Source organism: Crassostrea angulata, chromosome 2 (genome assembly GCF_025612915.1).
Source record: "Crassostrea angulata isolate pt1a10 chromosome 2, ASM2561291v2, whole genome shotgun sequence".
Classification (NCBI taxonomy): Eukaryota; Metazoa; Mollusca; class Bivalvia; order Ostreida; family Ostreidae; genus Magallana; species Magallana angulata.
In genome coordinates, this window is record NC_069112.1 from 44,819,453 (window position 1) to 44,843,366 (window position 23,914).

The 23,914-nt window shown below is 32.2% G+C and overlaps 1 protein-coding gene across 1 annotated transcript; it reads left to right on the top strand.

Annotated features, from left to right (window-relative positions):
* The first annotated feature begins 1,772 nt into the window (after positions 1-1,772).
* Positions 1,773-23,530, top strand: LOC128172894 (uncharacterized). The gene is made up of 5 exons (XM_052838633.1): positions 1,773-1,897; positions 8,661-8,787; positions 9,066-9,149; positions 21,042-21,122; positions 21,852-23,530. The coding sequence occupies exons 1-5, from the start codon at positions 1,865-1,867 to the stop codon at positions 23,093-23,095; spliced, it is 1,569 nt and encodes a 522-aa protein (XP_052694593.1). The 5' UTR covers positions 1,773-1,864; the 3' UTR covers positions 23,096-23,530.
* The last annotated feature ends 384 nt before the right edge of the window (positions 23,531-23,914 follow it).

Here is a 23,914-nt window from a genome sequence, read left to right on the forward strand (position 1 = left end):
CACCGGGTGTTACACATTGTTGACCCGTGTCGCACCGTCCGTGTTCGTAAGCTGTACTGTATGCATGATTTAAGAATCAGTGGAACAATATTTAGGGCTAAATAGTAACTTTTCAATTTTAAATGCATTCTACTATTCAGCTTCTCACTCAGCGTCGATAGCATTGTTGACGTCGATAACAATAGATAAAAATGTTATGGACATCAGTAAGATATCATTTTGTGTATTCATTTTCTTTAAAATTCATATTGTTCACACGTGAAAACCAACACCATTTTAAGTGTATGCATAAATGATTAAATCATGAGCCGGCACGTTAACTATAAAAGTGGTTGTCGCATCTGAAAATGTCTAATTTTTACGAAAACTACTCATAAAACACCAAAGTGTAACGCATTTAAACGAGCATCCCATGTTTAGCGCACATTAGTGACGTCATAATGAAAAATGACGTCATTTTTGTGCCTGTAGGATTTCTCTAATAACATAAATAGTACAATGCACAACTTCAATAACGCAGACAAAGACGTTGAAAGTATCGTTAATTTCGCGGCCAAATAATGCCAATACTGTAACTTGTTCTTCGTGAATATTATTTCTATCAATATCATTTAATGGTCTTTAATCAATTTGTATCATTTTATTTGTAAATATGATTCCTATTTGTATTCTGATTTGATATAGATATGAAAAGCGACACTGTACAACAATCAGTTTTGGTACAGTACATTATTCGGTTAACTTTTTTAAAAATCCAACAAAATATCGGGTAAAACCAATATTAGTGCGCTTGTCCTAAGTATTTTTTCTGTGTTCAAGGTTGTTATTTTAACGTTCAAGTCGGATGGTTATTTACATCCATCTACCTTGATGCTTGGCAAACAAAGAATTTATCGAGTAAACTTAAACTATTTTTACCTGTTTGAACAATTGTCCATGGAATTCCAAAGCTTCAAAGGCTTTATTACGTAAGAAGCGATAAAAGGAGTGCCCTTCAAAAACTTTTAAAGATTGAATATCCTCTATAAAGTGATTGCAATGTTCTTCTGCGAAATAGCATATAATCGAATGCTATAAAACCGAAGATTTGACAATCATCGCTTACGCAGAAAATTTTCAGAAAACATCTGAATCGTTTTTACAACTGGAAAGTTACAAAATATTGAGGGGTTTTTTTCTGTTCTTATTTTTCTGGTTTTTTTTTTTTTCTTTTTTTAATTTCTGCCCAAAAATCTAGAATGAATAATTTTCATAATCGTTACTTTTCTTTTACTTTTAGTTTTTGTCATAGAATAAATTTTACAAACACGAATTTTTTATATTTGGCTGTTTATTTTGCTAAAATAATTTTTTAAACAGTTTTGTTAAATCTAAACGTACGAGATTAACAATGCTAATTACTATTTGTATTTATTTGCCAAAGTAGTCGTTTGCTATATCATGTCGTTACCGGCTTTTGATTATGTATATTGACTTGCCGAAAATTTTTTCACAAGAGTATGAGTGCATTGATACAATTATTCCAAAATAGCCAAATTATACTTCTAATTGATGTTTTCTGGCCAACTGTATGAATTCTTAAGCAGTATTAAAAAAATATGCACGTTTTTACTACATTATGTAACATGAATTCACCATTCAGAAGCATAATGCCTATGGAAAATAAACACCAAGTCTCATGCAATTTGATATGTTTTTACACAATACGCCAATTTTCTGGTCTGAAGAATAAATAGGAGGAATGCTTTTCTTTTTGTATATTTTTATCATGTCCTAGATATTTTCCTTCTCAATAGACAGGTTTCGTAGGACATTTCTATAGGGATTTAAGAGAGACACAAGTTGAAGAAGATATATAATCAATATGGGGACTGGATGCTTTTCAAAAAGTAAATCAGTAAGTAATAACTAACTTTGATTTGATTTGAAAGAATATAATTTAATGATATTGCGTATATTGTGCCATTCTTTCATCCGTTTTTTTTTATCTGAATCTCGTCTTAAGAACTGAAGAATATAACTAATTTTACTTCATAGTTAAGGTAAACTTGTCAGGACCACAACACCTTTTCACCTATCATTAAGGTCTTCCATTTCAACAGAAGATCTTTTTGTCATTGCGTTGTTGTTTTTTTATACCCGCACTTTATATTGTTGTATATTGTTGTTACCCTGTTCCGTCCGTCCGTCTGTCACGTTTTACTTTCTCAAACTGCTCTTACATTTTATAAACCAGCAAACTGAATTCTTGGAGTTTGATTTGGGGTATCATGTTGTTTTGTAAAACGGTTTCAAAAATTCTCTGTTAGTCCTGGGGGTCAAATAATTGGTAAAAAATGACGTTTTTTCACAAAAAACCTTCTTCCTCGAACTCCTCCTACATTTTCAACAGTAGACAAATCATCTTTTGGAATATGTTTTAGGGTATCCTATAGATGCGCAATAAGGTTTCAGAATTTTCAATTTTGACCTGGGGGTCATTTAATGGCTAAAAAAATGACGTTTTTTTTTTTTTTACAAAAAAACTGGTTTCAAAAACGTCATTTTTTTGGGCAGTAGCCAAATGATCTTCTAGAATATGATTGGGGGTGTCATATTGAGGCTTGATCAGGTTCCAGAATTTTTTTTTTTATTAAGGGGATCAGTGGGCAACAAAAAATGACGTTTTTTGGCAAAAAAAATTATGGTTCCCAGAACTCCTCTTACAACTTTTGAAGTAGCTTCGTCATCTCTTGGGCTATAATTGGGGCTGTCCTATAGATGTGCAATAAGGTTTTAAAACTTTAAATTTCATCCAGGGAGTCAAAAAGTAGCAGAAAATTGACGTTTATCACTTCAAAAAAACATAGATCCTAGAACTCCTTTTATGATTTAATGGATAGACACATCATATCTTGGGATATGATAGGAATTGTTCCATAGATGTGCATTACGGTTTTAAAAAATAAAATTTAACCCTGAGGTCCATTACCTATCGGTACATATCTTTTGATGCCCTTTAGGGATCAAGAATATATATGGTTAAGGGGTGGGGATCTCAACCGTTTTCGAGATATTCGTGCACTTCCTGTTCAAGGGGGGGTCATGACCACCCCCGTGGCCCATGACCTACATACCGTTTGATGCCCTTTGACACAAGGAACAAGAATATATATGGTTTAAGGGTGGGGATCTCAACTGTTTTGAAGATATTAAGGGACTTGCTGTTTGAGGGGGTCAGGACCACCCACACGGCCCATGACCTACATAACATTTGATGCCCCTTGACATCAGAAACATGAATATATATGGTTTAGGGGTTATGATTATAACAGTTTCTGAGATATATGGTAATTTCAAATTCCTGGGGGGTGGGGATGACCCCAGGGGTCAGATCTAATAAACCCTATATATTGCCAATAACAGCCAATATATGATTATGAAAACCCTATATTATTATCTTTGTCCGTTTTCAAGTTAAATTACCATTTACAATAGAGTCTACGATTCTTCCTACAAGGTTCAATGTTAGACCCCACACCCTTTTGACACCCCCCTCCCCCCTCCCCCGAAAAGTGGTTGTCTAACCCAAAATGAGAAAAATCAAACCAGGGTGCACAACTAGATATGCAGGCCTATCATATCCTAGAGTTTTGTACAATTCTGTTCAGCCATCTCTGAGAAACAAGTTCAGAGCAGGAAAGAAGAAAAAGAAGATGAATAATAATAATACATGTATTAAGAACCGTACAAAAACAATAAGTCTCCAAATTTCATTCGGGAGACTTAATAATAAAGATTAAATAGAGAGAGGATCATCAAACATCAATAAATTAAAGATTATTGACAATTTCTGATTCTAAGGGGGTCAGGATGACCCCTTAGGGTCATGACATACATGCCATAATGATCTGATGCGCCTGCATGACCTAAGGAGGAATAATATCTTTGGATTAAGGTGGGGATCTCAATGGTTTTTATGATATTTAATAATTTCAGGAAGAGCACTTGGGATCATGACCTACATACCATCTTAAATGCCTTGAAGAAAGAAACAATAATATAATATGTACATGATATATGATTCAATTTAAGAACCCAGATATAGATCAATCATCTTTTTTGTAATACTTCCCATGTATATATACATGTACATGACTAAGTTTGTGTTTTGTTCTATACTATTGATGTTCATGACTGTAGTATGGCTTAGTCTTATTTTAAATTACATTAAAAAATTGTCAAATATATGACTTGGAACCCCCACTTCCAAACAAACTCAAATATAAACTGTTCTCCCCCCCCCCCCTGTCGAATGATCTATTAAAATCAAAATATAATTTGGGTGTCTAAACACTTTAATAAACTGGTAAAAAATGTTATTCTTAAAAAAAAAATATATTACACCTTGCATAATTGACAAATGATCTATTGAGATATGATCAGAGGTCATATTTCTACCTTGGGATCAATAAGTAGTATTCATTGACAAGTTAAAATTAATAACAATAAATTATTCAAATTATAAATGTTTATACTCCACATTCACCCCCCCTCCCAATTTAACCTGGTTATAAAGATTCAGTCTTCTTAATACATTCTTACATGTGTACAGTAGCAAATTTTAAATCATTTCTTGATAGCTTTTTCTCTCGTGATTCACATTAACATTTTGGAAATTGCTTAATTCAATTTTTAAGATTTATAAACAAAATGTTATATGCATCAATTCCATGTGTATTCACCTATTTGGGGCAATTGTAAAGTCTCCTAAACAAAGCAGTGACATCATTAGGCTAGGATTTACCCACATGGATCAAACACTACTGTATAACATATGAATAAGATAAAATACATTATTATTTTTAGTTCTAAAATGTCAGGGTGTGTCCAAGGGGGCATAATCTACATACAATTGTATGCGCAATGACACAAAGAGCAAAAATAAATTATATGGTTTAGCTAGGGATGAGGATCTCATATCTCAGAAGTTAACACAATATACAGTGTATCATATCATTTTCTGTTTCATAAAGGGGAGGGGGGAGGGGATAAAGACAACACTTGGGGGTCAGTAATGTACTTTACACCATTTGATGCATCATAATGACATTAGAAGATATTTTGTATTTTCCTGTTTCGTGGGGTCAGAACAGTCCCATAAGGTCATGACCTACATTGTATTTGATGCATTATAATACATTAAGAAAGAAATACTCCTTCCTTCCTTTTATAACTCATATAAAAATGATAAGTGTCTACACCTACTTACATGTAATACACATATTTAATAAAAAAATGTTTATACAGGGTCAATATGTGGTCAAATCAATAGTGCATGCAGTCTGACAAATGAAAAAAATAACTTTTGCAACTAAAATGACAGAAACTTTACAAATGCGATATGATAGGTAACGATGATAAGCTCATTTAAATATTAAAAGATGATGACACAGTATGCTGTCAAAGGGAGATCACATTTAGAAAGTGAAAGTAAAACACATATGTATGCTGGCATCTCATTATATTGTGCTTTGTTAATTCTTTAAAACAATCTCAGACTAAAAAATATTTGATGGATTGGCAGTACTCAAATGAAACACTTAAAGATGGCAAACTTGTTACTTATTTATTTTTGAAAACTAACTTCATACTGGAAAAATATTTAACTATATTAAGACCTGAATACAGAAAGCCAATCTGTAGACTGCGGATATCAGCGCATAGTCTTTTTATTGAATCGGGCGGATATAATAACACACCTAGAACAGAAAGAATATGCAAAAATTGTACACTTAATAAAATTGAAGATGAAGAACATTTTCTTATCCAATGCAGCAAATTTACAAAAGAAAGAGAGGAACTATTTGATTTAATTTCATCTAAAGCAAAACATTTTACTAGTTTAGAAGATAAACAAAAATTATTTTGGATTCTAAACTGTGAAGAATTAGATATATTAAACTCTGTTGGTAAATTTTTACAAAAGGCATTGCCTTAATTTGTATTTCCTATTCAAATATTGGTTTTTTATTTTTCAATCATATGATAAACTATTTCAAATTTGTATGTGCATTTGTATCTTGACATATTTATGTATGGTGTTTAACATAAATATATAGAATACACTATATTGAATTTATGGAAACATCCATAATTATATATATATATATATATATATATATATATATATATATATATATATATATATATATATATATATATATATATATATATATACATATATACTATTTAATTGTTCATGTCTGTCATAGTTCTTTTAATCATCCAGCTCTTTCCCTCTTGTATATGTTTATTGAATGTTTTATGTTCATTGGATGTTGTATGTCAACAGTCTTCATGTTGCCATTTGAGGGCCCTTAATTGGTTAGTAAAGAAATTGAATTGAATTGAATTGAATTGTATTATGCTTACCTAAATTGGTCAACATCATAATGATAATCCAATTAAAACACAATAATGAATTCCTTTAGCTGATCTTAACTAATCATTTTCTGCATACGGAAAACACAGACATGTATGTATGGGTGTTGCTAAAACGCGGAACGGAAAACGGAACGGAAAGCGGAACGTAATGGACAATATCATCACGTTTATCGCTTAAAAAGGGTATAGACTGGCCAGAAACGATTTACTTTGTATCTTTTATTTATATCTAATGAATGATTATCAACATGTTGTTATCTTATTAATATTCATATGAATGTATATCAATGATAGCATTGTAATCATTCGGCTTTAGTTGAGTACGGATATGGAAAAATCAAATGTATACGAATTGTGAAACATTAACATGATTAAACAAGCAAATTAGCTATAACTTTTTACTTATTTTTCTTAATATATGGTATTGCTGGCATATCAGCGTAACGTACGCAGTTAGTGAAAGCGTTTTATGCGTGTTTTGAGTATTTTTATATTTCAAATATGATGTACATGTATATACTTACATCAAAATTGAATTGTCGGTGTTCTAGACGATCTTTTTTAGCCGTGTATTTATACCAGCTGATAAGCTAGAGAGGACGTTTTAAAGAAAGAATAATGAGAATGTTTAATGCTTCTAAAAAAGAATTGCTTGAACCCTGAGGTATATATAAATATACAGCAAAAAGTGAATCGAGGATATTTTGGGACAGAATATAGTGGTCAATGCATGTACTGTTAATTTTGAGGAAATAAATATTTATGATTAATAATCTAATATTGCTAATCTTTCAAAAAAAAATTAAAAAGGTACATAAAGTGTATCGTTTTAGCATGATTAACAAATCTATGAGGTAAATAACATTAGATAAGATTTTCCGTTTTCCCTTCCGTTCCGCTTTCCGTTCCGCGTTTTAGCAACACCCATGTATATATATACTTGAACCCATCTAATCGAAGAGCAGGGTAAAACTAGTACCCGCTAATGAGACATGCAGACCTGTGTTGTGTACGTAACTTCAGACAAAGATCATTCATTTGTAACATGCATAGATTTTTATGACCTATTCTTCAAATCCACTTGCACTATTTTATTAGGTAAATAACAGCTTTAAGGTGGTGCAGGACACCTGCATATTGTGATGTACATGTATACTTTCTATTGGGATAAACAATAAGGTATATTAAATATTGATTAAATATTTACCCCCCAAATTATGTTACCTAACATTGCTTACTCCCACCCCTTCTCTAAATCTGTGCACACGATGATGTTCATGTAGGCACACAGAAGCAAATCTAAAACCGGCAACCGCCACGGGGAGGGGGCATAATTTAATTTTTAATTTTGTTTGTAATAATTATGTAGACCATTATACTTTCTATGACATAAAATGTTAAGATTATTGATTAACTGAAAATTCACTGCAAACAGTTCAACCCCAAATTGCACATACAGTGCTGCTCATGTCACGATGTGTATTATCATATGGGAAAGGATCTCATCCTTCAGTTATGAAAATTATAAATTTTAATTGTATTACCGGAGCTTGCATATATAGCCTTCATTTTTAATTAAACTGGTACAAAACAGTGTTATTTAGGGGCAAACACATGGTGCGGGTATTACTGTCTAATGACAGCATCTAGTTTCTTTTATTTTACTCTCTTTTTTTTTCCTTGTCACGTTTTCTCGATAACGCTTCAGATGATTTTTATAAAAATCATAGGCACTGCAAAACATTTCGCTTTGCCTCCTATTATAAATAATACGTCTGTAATTGGCTTTATCAGACTCCTGCACGACTGATACTCTTCAAAATCACACTGCCCAGGGTTTATAATTGCATAACTTAGTAAATTAACATTCGGTGTTTTATTATTTAAATGTGGATATGCATTGTACCTCGTCTTGAAGGAAACCCGATTTTCATATATGATTCCAACGGAAAAAGACAGTTTCAAGAAAATTTATGTCAAAATATTTTAATTAGATGTGCTATGAGTTCAATTATTTTGAATATATACTTAAACATATGTTGTGCAGGTTTAATGGATATGAATATGATCTAAGTTTGTTTTTTTTTTGGTTGTTTCTTTAAAACGTCCATTAATAGATTCAAGTATTTAAGCTTTGTGGTATGATTTACATGTACTTTGGCAGTGTATCATTATGAACATTTAATTTGCATTCAAATTGGAAAAACAAATTTATATTTTTCTGTGGATTACAGTATGTGGTTCGATCGGATATCAAAGAAGCGAAAAACACACCATGGCAGAAAGTGCTTGCGATGGTTTTGTTTCTTGTGTTTGCTGTTGCTTTTGTTGCTACCCTGACCCTTCTATTGCAAAATGACGGTTTGTACGAAGCATTCATTTGTATCTTTTATGAAGAACTGAATATTTATTCATTAATAGCTAACTATGAAACATAATAATTTTAACATTTAATAAATGTTTAATACTGTTGTATGCACTCGCTTTTATAAATTTTTTGTACATGTCAGGCAGTTTGAGTATGTTGAACTATGCATAATATTGTCGTTTACATTTTGCTGTTTGTAGATTAAGAAATACCCAATTAATTTCATTGAAACAAAACCACGGTAATTGATTTTAAAGCATGACATTTTTAGAAACACCTAATAATGCCAAAATACCCAGTATGACAGAAATCCAAACAACATCTAATACGTTTATTGAACCAAATCGTACTATAGGTAAGTATACATTCAAGTATGGCAAAAAATTTTGAAATTGGAAGGGGTGTTGACAGGGTGATCCTGTCTCCCCACATATTTTCAACCTGTGTATTGAAATCATAGGACACATGAAACGACAAAATACAAATATTAAAGGTATTAAAATAGGAGAAGAAAAATTGTGTTTACAGCAGTATGCTGATGACACAGTTTTGTTTTTAGATGGATCAGAAAAATTTCTCAAGTGTGCTCTCGACCTACTCTTCCAGTTTTTAAAATATTCAGGGCTTAAGCCTAATATTAATAACACTAAAGCAATCTGGATAGGATCCATGATTTACAGTCTAGATTTGCTTTGTCAAAACATTGGGCTCCAGTGGACAAATGAACGTTTTACAGTTTTAGATGTAACATACACAGCAAATCTGGGAAACATGGAACATCTGAATTTTAATGAGAAATTTAATCTGGTACAAAAAGAAATAATACAATGGTCAAAGAGAAACATTTCTTTTCTTAGCGAAATTACAGCTGTGAAATCTTATTCTTATCCAAGTTTACCCATTTATTTACAGTTTATCTTACCTAAATCAAACTCTCAGTGGATTAAGATGTTAGAGCACGCTTTCTTTAGATATATTTGGGGTAATAAATATTGATAAAGTATCTATAAAAAACTTTACTGTCGGACTATGAGAAAGATGGATGTAGAATGTTTCATATTGATATATGCATTAAATCTCTTAATCTTTCTTGGATAAGAAAGCTTCTTAATTCTAATTCGGAATGGTCCATGCTTTTCAATGAAGTAATGAACTGTAACACTGCTCATCTCACACACCTTGGATCACAGTATTCTTAACAAAAAGCTAATTCAACATCAAATCTATCTTTTAAAGAAACTTTGTTTTTACTTTACTGAATTCTTGGACTCTATAGAGCCAAAATGTGAACCTGATATCTTATTATAACCATTGTGGATTACCGAGAAGATCAATGTGCAAAATAATTATGTATTTTACAAGTCTTTATATATATATAAGGATTTTTATATTTCATATGATCTGCTGGATAAGCTGGGAAATTTTATTAAGCAAATAAAAGCTTATTATTTGAGCAAATAACTAATGATTACCTAGTTAAGCTACCATTTACTCAATATGAAGGCTTAAAATAGGCTATATTAAGCTCCTAGCCCAGTATTAGGGAATTTTCACATGAATTAGTAGTGAAACCATATCAGTTAGAATCTATGACAATCCTGTGCAGAAAAAAAGGCTCAAGAACTTTATATGATCTTTTTTATTTCTAAACTTCAGCAGAGGCCAATTTGTGAATCTAAATGGGCTATTGACTTAAATCTTGAATCATGCTTTAATTGGAACCACATATATCGCAACTCTAAGTTAATCACAAAAGATACAGAACCGGTCTGGTTTAATCACAGAATAACGCAGGATAGTTAAGACAACATTTTGCTTTTAAACAGCAGTAAAAGGAGGTCGTTTTGCTTTTGTCTATTCATTTCTGCATAATGGAGAGTTCTAAACAATTTTGGTTGTTTTTGTAAAGAGATGGGTCACCTTAACTTTACCAAATCTAAATTTGACGGTCACGTTACTTTTTAGGGTCACGTGGTCGTCTTTAAGACAAAAAACGTCAATGCTAAATTGAGACAAAAAGATCAAGGGCACGGCAAAGAGAGATTAGAGTAATTAATATGGCAACATATTCAGAATTATCCATACATCATAAAAATCAATGCTCATTCAGTTGTAAAGTTTACTAGTTAAGTAAATTTCTTTAAAAAAACTGGCTACTTGTTCCCAAAATAGTGCAATTTTATATATTTTGATTAAAATTACAAAGTAAATCATCTCTCAACATATGACCATCAGTTTTTATAAAGAACTCGTTAAAGGGAAGAAAATAATACCAAGTTTACTAATATCTATAGCCGTTTGCACTTGAACGTTTGCATTTAATTTCTCAATCTGGAAGGTCTTTGAAATCAATACACATTTCAAACGCACAAGTGATCCCAAAAAGGTATGTAACTCTTTGGGCGATAACTTTTCTGATATAGGCGCAATGTCATTTTATTACCTAATCCAAATTAATTTTAAGATATGTTTCAACAGTGCGTTATGTAAATGGTTATTGAAACATTGTCTTTCTGTTTTATTTATTCTAAAAGAGACAAGATGGTTACGATGTATCGACCGCATTTCCTCTGTCGTATCATGGATGTAAACAAAAAGAACGCTGTATATCAGCTTTTTTTTTGGTTAAATGCATTCGCGGAGTTTGTGAGTTCTTAATATTTTTTTAGGAATTAGAAAACTATATAAAAGCTTATTGTACACAATTATTTGAGGGGTTGGGTGTCAAATAAGCCCCTGATATTAATATAACTTAATTGTGCTCATAATACATATGCTACAAAATAAGATATGGAGTATTTTTTCATAATGATTTAATGCCAGATGAATGCATGTGCTACCTTTGCCCAATTACTGCATATTCTAGAGTACTGCTTTGGTCTGTAAATAATATTCTGGGGAGGGGGGTTCAAATGGGTAACTTTATTCTGTTTGCCAGGGGCCAGGTACCATGGTGTTTCACTATGTAAATTGTGAATTAAACTATAATTTTCCACGGGGAACAGTATTCACCTATTTCTTACACGTGTTACACTTTTAATTTTAACACATTATTAGAATATACTTTTATTTTTATTCAACACATGCAGAATGATTAAGATTAAGGAGAGGGGGGTAGCATATTTATTCATTCACAAAATAAATTCAAATTGCTCATTTCTCATTACCTAGAAAGAAAAGAGGGTGTGTAAATCCTGCGACAAGCCGATCAAAAGGCATTTTTGGTTCACATCAATATATAGAATTTTTATAAAATAAGTCTAAATTTTCCTATGTGAGAGACTCTCTCCCACCCATTTACATCCTCAATACATGCAGCATATGGCAAGTTAATATATTAACTTAAGTAAATGTCGTTACCCTTCCACTTCTCAAACAAAATTATGAATATAAAAACTATTTTATTTGGTTCATTTGTTTTATTAATTCAAGAAGATAAAAGACTTTCTGAGGAGAAAAAAATGTAACAAAATTTTAACCTGACATATGCATGCACACTCAAAATTACAATTTCTTTATATGATGTCAATTTGTTTATTGTATAACTTCTTAGCTCTGCTCCTCTTCTCTCTTCAAAAGCACTTCCTGTTCTTAAAGTTCAAGTTTTTCTTTTCATCATCTCATCTTTTATATGACCCCAGGACAAGTGTGCGGGTAAATTGTCACCAATAAGAACACCAGAACCATTAATGTAAATCCCAAAATAAAACATGTACCAGCTAAAATGAAACTTATATTATATATATACATTTCAGTAAGTTAAACTTGTAATCAAAATGTCTAAAGACTGAAATTGAGTAATTTCTACAATTTGATGGACAATGAAATTTATTTGTCATAATGAACAATTCAGTATGTTAAGATGTGCATTTAAATTTTGCACAAATTCAAATACAGCTATGAAATTATTTGTTTGCTTGATCGATCTGAAAGTATTAGCATATATATATATATATATATATGCTGATATGTGCATGATAGTTTGATTACACCCTTTTATTTTACCCGGCCTGACCTTAAAAGTGCTCTCTCTCTCTCTCTCTCTCTCTCTCTCTCTCTCTCTCTCTCACACACACACACACACACACATACGTGTAAGCCGTGCCAATCTAACACCTGTATTCCCCACCCTACAAATGGACACTATCATTTATACTCCCTCAAATTAAAAACGCAAAACACCATTAAACTCATGTTTGTTTCAGGATTGTTGTTACCGGTTGCAGTTTCTTTAATTTCTACTTTTTTAAAGCTTGACTTGGCACCTGCTAAATTAACACTAGATTTACACATCCAATTGAACACCTCTTAAACACACGTTCAAGTGAATATCTTTTATACACACTTTCAATACAACTCCACAGATTCATATACACCCAATCAACTGAACACCTGTTAAAATTCGTGCAAAATCATATTAATTTCAGTGCTTTGCATTAAAATGAACTTTATATATTTTACAAATTGATAAACAAATTCAACAGCTTATATCAATATTTTTCGTCGGCACGGATGTGGGTCATTGATGTGGGAGGAAACGAGTGCCCGGAGAAAACCCATGTCTCCAACCGGACGACCACCATACCGTTTCACATGCAACCACTGTCGATCATGGGGATCGAACTCAGGTCGCAGCGGTGATAAGCGTGTGCATTATCCACTGCGCTACTTGGTAACCCAAGTATCACATTAACAGCATTAAGCGCTGACTATATGTATGTGTACTCGTTCATGCACCCTACGAACATGTCAACAGGGTTTTTTTTCATTTGTTACAAGCGTTATATATTCAATCCCCATTTCTTCAACGCGCAGCAAAGTAGTTCATGGAAATTTATACGCATTGTATGTGTCCAAAATGCATGGTCGTGTGTTTAAAACACGTTATTAATAAGAAAACTTAAAAAGATAGACAATTCTCTCGAAATTAAAAAAAAAAGAAGAAACAAAATGCCAACACTTTTGACAAAACGTTGCTCTTTTTGTAACTACTTGGTATAGCAGTAGCTTTTACTTTGACGCTGTTTGGTTTTTTGTTTACTTTTGAAGTTTACTTTTGAAGTTGCACTATTTTGAGAAGACTTGATGAAACCACAGTACAGGTACAATCCCTGAAACATTCAACTTGCCCGGTTGAGCTGTGAGCAGCAGTACACAAACTTTAAATGGTGAGCACACAATGTCTGAACGCTGATCGGAACTAGATGAACAGTTGTTTAATGGTGAACGAAGGCAGGCCGTGAACTAAGCGCAAATACGAGTGTAAAATGAGCCTATAACGCACAGTGAATGCATGATGAACGATTTGTTCGAAATAATGCCGGATTTATTCCCAGGTTGCAAATTAACAAGACAATAGATAAAATATTCAGTTTATTTAAAGAATTTAAAAAGAAAATGTGCTTTTAAGCTTAGGGTCCTGTCTAGAATTATCTATGACTGTAAACCGCTTGCAGACTTTTTGAAGTTAGAAAAAATATACTCAAGGCATATTGATAAAATACAAAAAAATATTCCTATGTTGACTTTGACTGGAGTAAATTGTGAAAAAAAGTTACACTTTCAAATGGGCATCACTTTTACACACGTTCAACTGAACACCATTCATTTGCAGTGTAATTAAAATGCCTCTGACTATAATTATAATCGGGATTATCCATTTACATGTTCAAATTAGACGAGGAATCGTGTACCCACATAAGCATACTTAATGCATATGAATATAATGCAAACTTCCCTCTTAAGTTTGGGAAAATGATAAAATAAATTTACCCTTCCAAATAAACATCTCTTTTACACACGTTCAACTGATCACTAATAACACACAGTCCTAATACAACACCTCAAATAAACACTTACAACTGAACACTTCAGAATCAAATCATTTCATTATCAATGAAATTATTGACATTGCATGACTCAAATAATATAGCTCAAAAGTCCACTACTTTAAATAAGTTTCACACAAACTCATAGAGTCCGAAAATATTCGTATTATATGCAAACACATGTAACCATGTAAACAGATAAATATCGCTGTCTCATTACATATGGTAATGCGTTATCCTCTCCAATAGATCATTGACATTTGCTTGTTCTTGTCATGCATGTTCTTCTATATTTGATAGCTGCATCAATCAACATTGAATATGTTTAAAACAAAATATTTAGAACATTTCGCTACTTTTATTAAATAATGTCTGTTGCCTTAACAAAAATAAGGCAATTCTGGATTAGATTAAACTCCTTAAATTTGAAGATAGGTGGGAGAAAAACTAAACTTGCTACTTTCATTGAACGAATTAACATACCAAAACATTTCCCTGCCATTATAAAATCCTTTTTTAAACATAGATGATAGTGTGGAATCACCATTGTTCGTGGGCGACAAATGTTCATGGCTTTCGCAGGTAACAATAGCGCACGAATTAACATCCCCTCGAACATACATACAAGCTTTTAATATTTATAAATTATCCCGAACTTGCTACAAACAAAATTTAGTCCCTACGAACCATGAAAATCACGGTTATCCACAAAAAATTGACCCCCACGAATACAAATGATTTAGCAGTATAACTAAACAATTGTATCAATAAAAATGAAACGAAATATTTATAAAACCAAACATCCAACTTCACTGAGATTTGTTCGAGCGGAAGTATAAGTGTTCGGATAATATTTTCAAAATACGTAAGTACTGATCGTTTTTCATATCATATCCTACTTTGATTTATGTTAAAACGGGAAAAGCGTTTAAGGTGTTTGTCTTATTTCACCATCTAGCAGTTATTTATATTAAACGATAATATTCAGAAAAGAGTTATCGTTCGTGTTCAACCACGTGTAGAGTGGTTGAAAATATAAACATTGGGTTGCTTAAAAAATCATAGCCATGTTTGATGCTTGTGGTGTACAATACCATGTTTAAAAAAAATAATGGGTGTCTGTTTTGCACTAAAACTTAGTATATCAAACCATTTTCAAGGAACAATCTGCATAAAATGGTATAGTCTGTTTCACTATTGATGTTATTACTAGGTTAGGCGCGGATCGAAAATTAATCCTCAGGAGGGATCTCTTTTAAGCATGTTAGTTGTTGCAAGAGCGGACAAAAACTAATGTTTGTATAGTCTCTTTTATTTCTAGAACACATTATTCACCAATTAATGAAGATAAAGTTTAAAATCAATAAATCTCTAGATTTTATATTTGACTACAATAACCTAGATACTGTGAAATAGACTATATACACGAGGTACGATTTTTGCTGCAAAACTGAAAGGGTCAAAACCATGTGGTCTAAAATTTAAATGACAATAACATTCGCAGGGGTGCAGTTAAGCTCTGAGCAGCAGTGAACAAACTTTAAACTTACAGTGAGCACAAAATGTTTGAACACTGAACCGAATTTGATGAGCGGTTGGTAAACGGTGAGCGAAGGCAGACCGTGAACCAGGCGCAACTGCAAGCGTAAAGTCAGACTCTAATGCAAAGTGTATGCAAGATGAGTGATTTGTTTAGAATGATTCGGGAATAATCTCATTCTGCAATTATAAACAATAAAACAAATAAAACAATAAATTTTGTTTTGTTTTATTTACCGAATTAAACAATAAAATGTAGTTTGGATTTAATAAATAAGATTCGGCTAACCCAGGTTTACCCATTTGATTGTTCATATAGACTGTGAGTCGCTCGCAGATTTTTTAAAGTTAGAAAAAACATATTCGAGGCATATTGATGTAAAGCAAAAACAAAATGTTCCTATTTTGACTTTGAATTAAACTGTAAAAGAAGTTACTTTTTCAAATGGGCATCCATTTACACACTTTCAACTGAACACCATTTATTTGCAGTGTAATTTAAATGCTTTTGACTATCATAATAGTTAGGATTATCAATTTTATTGATCAAATTAGACTGGGAACCGTGTACCCACATAAGCAAACAAAATTCATGTGAATATTATGCAAAGTTCCCTATTCAATTTGTTGAAATTACAAAATGAATTAAAACTTCCAAATAAACACCTCTTTTACACACGTTCAACTTATCACCAATCACACACAGTCGTAATACAACACCTCAAATACACACTTACAACTGAACACTTTAAAATCAAATCTATTCATTATCAATGAACTCCTTAAAATTGCATGACTCAAATGATATAGCTCAAAAATCCACTACTATAAGCTCCACACAAAAACATATAAAGAACCCAAAATATTCCTTTAATATGCAAACACATTTAAATATGTCAACAGATAAATATCGCTGTCTCATTACATATGGTAATGCGTTATCCTCTCCAATAGATCATTGACGTACAATGTATGTTTGTTTTTATCATAATTGCTTTTTCTATTTGATAGACTAGATGATACTCCGCGCAAGCGCATATATGCATCATGCAATATTAAATATCTTTAACACAGAAAAATTTAGAACATTTCGCTACTTTTATCAAATAATGTTTGTTGCCTAAACAAAGATAAAGCAATTCTGGATTAGATGATTCTCGTTGATTTTGAAGATAGTTTGGAGAAATACAAAACCTGCTACTTTCATTAAACGAATTAACATATTACCAAAACAGTTCCCTACCATCATAATATCTCGTTTTAGGTTGCGATGATATTACTGAACAACTGTATAAATCTAATGTGAAATGATAAATGTTCTGTATAGAACCGAACATCGGTGGTCGCTTTGTATACAAACGTTCTACGAGCTTCTACTTTCCCAATAGAGCTGGGAGCAGTAGAGAGCGCATTAAGATTAAGTATTAAGATCCAAAGAGCAATGCAACTACTGCAGTGGCGTGGGAAGTAAATAAAACGGGGGGAGGGGGGGGGGGGGGGGCTAGAGTTATCAAAAAAATCTTGACAAGCAAATAAATAGGTCTTCGGTTATGGTAATGTATAACTTTAGAAACAAGTGGGAAGGTGCGCAAAAACCTCCCCCATCCCGTGTTCCGACGTCTATGTACCGTATACACGGTTAAGTGTTCCACTTTCCCACTTGCACTGTGAGCGAACGGTATCTATGACCGAACGCAGAGCGAACGGTGACCGATCCCTGAACAGAATATGAATGCAGTAATAGTGAATATGATTGAGTGAATGCAGACTTTGAACTGAGCGCAATGGCAAGTGCAAAGTGAACTGTGAACGCATATTGAATTGAAGATGACATATTTGATCTGATTATTTCGGAAGTTTTCCCCATCTTGTATTTTAACAATAATACATGGTAAAACTTTTGGGTTTGTTTTCGTTCATTTAAGCAAAAATGTGGGCTTTAGATTTAACCAGAGCCATGAATAACAGAGATTGGCAACTCCACCATTAGCGTGTTTTGTTGTTTAAAAATGTTACGGGACCAACCTTACATTGAGAATTACATATTAGTAAATTGATATATTGGTCTTAAACCAAAAGTATATTGTTTTTATGAAAAATTTGCATAGGATTTTGACGTTTATGAAGAACAAATTGAAAAACAAGATTAATCTATAGAAAATATATTGGCCAGCTATAAAACATCGGCAAAATTTCGGACGACGGTTAGCCAACTGCTCTTCCTTTAATATTGTTTGTAACACATAAATTCATGAAAAAATGATATTTTAAATTTTGAATTGCTAATATCTGTTATTTTTGTCTCTGATTCATTAGTACACTTTCGGTTATACCTATGGCCAGGTATATTCATCAGACTGTGCAAATTACGAAAATAAAGTTACACTTTCAAATGAGCATTCTTTTACACACGTTCAACTAAACACCATTAACACAGTCCCAAGTCAATTCCTAAAACTCACACATAATTATCTAAAAACTTCAATAACAAATCTATTTACGATCTCTGAAATTTATGAAGAAATCAAAGATATTATAATTATGTCCATACCGTATACAGACCTCATGAAATATTGTTGGAATACGGTGAAGGGCGAACTGAGCACAAGCGCAAAGTTAAATGCAAATTCTTGAAAGAAATATCAGTCATTTCATATTCTTGTTTTACAATATCATATTCACTGTAAGTATCGTGTCCACCTTATTTCTCCTGCCTTCTTAAGATATCAAACTTTAAAGCAGAGTTTATAAAATTGCACGCTCTCCTGGTCTAACTGATTTACTTATTGTAATTTATTATTATGCAAGATACATGTATTCGTTAGGGTCGATTTCCGCCAGACGAGTGCAATCGCTTTTTATGCCCAATGTATATTTTTTCCCGCATTAAATAGAAGGACTAATACAAATGCTTTTATTGCTTTGTCAAAATTTGAAAGTCAAATATTGACTTACAAACGTAAATTCTTTGTTTTGTAACCAAAGCTCTAGTACTTTTTTTTAAATATGTGTTGTATTGGTATAAGATCTACTTTAACGATGCTTTTTGTTTTGTTTGTCGTAGGTTATTTTGTGAAAGAATTATCTTTACTTTAAATCATTTGTAATGAAATGTCTCGATTTTTTTTTTAGATAACTTCTTTCCTCCGTACCGCGCCTGTAATTGACTTCTAACATTCAAATTTTGGCGATTCATTCAAAATACACAATATATTAATTTTCATTTTAAACCATGTCTAAGTCTCTTCGAGGTGTTGATTGTTTTTTTATTTTACTAGACCAATGAAAAACAATTTCGTAATTTTAGCTTTCTTTTATTGGTAACTTTAACTCCGTGTTTCTAAATTCATGTAACATGAGATAATCATTGCAAAACTTAAGGCTACACCGATAGAATAAGTCATGTTCTTGAATTAATGTATATTGTATGCAAGTAGGGGACAGCTATTTTAAACATATTCTGACCACGCATGCATACGTTTTATGGAGTTTCAAGTGAGGCAATGATAAGGTATTTGACAACCATTGTTTAAAAAACACCCAGATCGTTTGTGCCGAGATCGGCTGATTAATGATGTTAAAAACGAACAACTATTCCTTTGTAAATACTAAGCAAATGATATTAATAAAATGAATGACTAGGTCAGGGGTTCTGGATCTAGGATGGGGCCATTATGGTCATATATTTAAAATGTATTACATCTTAGAAAATATTCTTCTCTGCTCCCATATATATTTGTTAAAAACTAAATGCAATATTATGATGTCCATTAAGCCCTCTACCAATATTGTGAAATGAATGACCCCTTTGTCAGGGGTTCTGGCTCTACAGTCGGACCAATATGGCCATAAGGTTAAAATATATTAAATCGTAGACAATCTTCTCTACTTCCATATATATTTGTTAAAAAATAAATGCATGATTATGATGTCCATGAAGCCTTCTACCAAAATTGTGAAATTCGTGGCCCCTGGGTCAGGAGTTCAGGCCCTAATGTAGGGGCCTATATTGCCATATAGTAAAAATGTATTAAATCTTTAAAACAAATTCTTCTTTACTCACACACATGTGGACAAAAAACTGAATACATGGATATGATGTCAACTAACTCCTCTACCTAGTAGTTTCCTTTCCGCGTTGTATATGGACATAAAATTGGCTACTACATGTCCTTTATAGGCCATTATAAACAGGATCAAAAACATGCTATTTAAAGCGACCATAATTATTTTCACAATAGTATATCAATATAATCATTTATGCAGAAACAACTACCGATTTCACGAAAAGTACAACAGAAATCCAAAAAACACCGTTCTGCCTTTTGGTATAAACAAAAGGGAACATTATTGTCTTTAGACTACATTATCACTAGTTTGTATAGACATTTCCTTTATTTTATGTCCTGTTATCTATTCCATTTTCATACATTACTTGTTTATGTACTAATTACGGCTATCAATGTGCTTTCTATAGACTCTCACCTACATTTCATATGTTTTTGGCGCAATATTGTTGTATGACGTCACTTGGCAGACTGTATTCATATTGTGACGTCATAGTATATGTTCTACGTTGTGTTGCTATAGACAATAAACACCGACTGAGGAAGACCGGTAACACGGTCGAAATATTTTGAAACAGTGTTTTAAAAGTTTTTAATGATATATATATATATATATATATATATATATATATATATATATATATATATATATATATATATATATATATATATATATATATTTATTATTCATTGAAAAAGAGACTTTGGATATATATATATATATATATATATATATATATATATATATATATATATATATATATATATATATATATATATATATATATATATATATATATTGTTTCAATGCAGAAACGACTACCAATTCAACGAAAACTACTACAGAAATCCAAACAACACCATTTTTAATTTCTGGACCAAACGTAACTGTAGGTGAGGATATATTTTAACCTTAATTCGGGTGGTAAGTGGGAGATTAGTTAAGAGCTTTAGAATATTTTATAAAAAGAGTTCTTCGGTGAGATATAATTTTTGGGAAAATAAATTTTGTTTCATTATGCCTTAGTCTTTTAGGACACAGACAGACGTGATTTATCATTTTATTTACGAAAACTATTATTTGTTTTAGCTATTATTTTTTTTCAAATCCGAAAACGGTGCTTAAAACAAAACATTAATTGTTCATGGGCCTTTTGACTCTAGATGTTTAAAATAATGTTCCTTTTTAAACACAAGATCAAACTGTTCATATATATCCAGACAGCATATAAAAATGTATGCAAACTGTCACTACTGCTAACTATTTGTTGGTTAACACTTTTTTTCAATTCAAGTCATGTCATTTAAATGATCAATGATTTATGATTAAAGCATGTAAGTTTAACGTTCAATGATTGTGTGTTGCATGTAAGCTTTAAAAAAAGGTTTAGAGTTTTGATGATTTTTCTTACTGAGAAAAAATGTTTATCTTAGTAGTAAACCTTATAATCAACTTTCCCTTCAATCTTTTATTATTTGCACTTCTCCGAAATATGTTTCTAATATAATGTAGGCTGAATACAAAATGTTGACAAGCAAAAAATCCAAATTTGATTTTGGAAAAATATATATATATATATATATTTGAAAACTATTAATATACGCTTTTAACTTTATTTTTAGGTAGCAGAGGGAAGGAGTTTATAGTCTTATTCACGAAAAATATTGTAAATTCGACAAAGAATGTTTACGTTACTTCTGAAAACAGTGTCCAGATGAACATAACAACATCCCCGTATCTTAACGCGTCCTACAAGGACCAGATTGACAGAACGGAGATTATACAGTCGAGTCAGCATATAATACTTCCGAATGAGTTGGAACTTAAAAGCTTTCGGAAAGAGATAAAGTCAGTCTTGATTGAAACTTCCAGTGATGTTTTTCTAATTAGTCACGATGATGGGTATGGCACTGTCGGAAGCACGACACATATACCACTCCATAAACTATCGACCAAATACGTAGTTATATCGACAGAGCCAGAAGCAACTCGGACCAGTCAGGTTGCAATGTCAGCCATTGAAGATAATTCTACAATATCAATAACATTTAAGATGAAACGAAATGTGCCTCTGATAATCGAAGGGAAAACATTCTACCGCGGTGACGTTTTTAATCTGTTTCTTGATCGCTTTGAGACTTATCAAATTGAGCATAGTACCGATTTAACCGGCACATTCATTGAATCATCCGTTCCTATTGCAGTATTTTCAGGCAATGATTGTAACCAGCTTGAGAATACAGGGGCATGCGATCATCTTATTGAACAACTACCACCGATTACCAGTGTAGATAAAACATACATAGTACCCCCGAATTCGGATGACAGAGACACACTCATTCGTATCACAGCAATAGAAAACTCGATAATATCGTATAAGATCGGCAGTTCTAGTCAACCGATAACCTTGACAAAATTCGATTCTTTCGACACCAGAATATCAAGCAGCCAGACATGTTTTATCGAATCGGATGTTCCTTTGTTAGTTACAGCATTTGGATTAAATTCAAGAAGTTCAACGTTGGGCGATCCATCTATGACAATCATCCCAGGATTGGACCAGTACATCGATTATTATAAGATTATCGTACCTTCTGGATATGATCATAATTATGTATCTATTATGATGAAGCATTTTTCAAAAGACTCGCTACGTATAAATAGCACAGTTATAAACGCGGGCGATTTAGTTTTTGAAGAAAATGTCTCGTATGGTAACGTTACGTACAACGTCCGATCAATACGTGTTGTGGAGGGAGAACTCACGGCCTCTACGTTGAACGGAGAACGCTTCGGTTTGGTGTTTGCTGGAGTTACTTATTACGAGGCATACGGATTTTCTGGCAACTCTATGCTTCTTGATTAAACGTGTCGAATACAGATTCTTATTTCACAAAAAGTCATTTATCATGTGCAGTAAGGCTTTTTTTATTTTTTGTTTAAACCTTTTTTGTGAATTTATGATAGACTATAGAAGCGAAATGTACATGATTACCATTTAAATCGTATGTTACAATATAACAGTTTTCAAGGGACTAAAACATTTAATCTTCGATCGTTTCTTTCTGTAAATGGATATAACTTTGATAAGTAATCTAGAAGAGGAGATTCTTAGTATAATGTTGTTATTGTTTTTGTTTTTTATCTTGTTTTTACAATATGCTACAATTATAACTAAGCTTAACTACCCAATTCAGGAGATCAATGGTCTGTCCCTAAAATGTTTTCTTCCAGAAACTTTAAAGCTGTGAAGAATTTCTAAACACTTCCTGAACAAATTCGTTAAAAAGAGCTTCATTTGATACTAACAGTATGGTTTGGTCTTACATTGTTGGTCCAGTTTGATCTAATATCTATTTGTCATAGCTTTCTACTATTGGCTCTTTCTGTTAAATGTACTAAACGACAAATGTTCATCTAACAAATATTTCTTCAAAAGTAAAATTTTCTCATGCGTTTGGTTTGTATAATCATTTTGAGTATCGCGCACGCTTTGTCGAACAATAAAACGCAAGTATACGCCTCCATAACATACGTTCTTGTAATCTGTTAGAAAACTTCAACAAAGAACAAGAAAGTTTAAAGTTCACGTCAACGTCAACGCGATATCGTGTTATGTTTTCCGTGGTACATAGAAGTTGGCCTTACATATGTACTTCCTGTTACAAGTGCGCGTAAGAAGTAC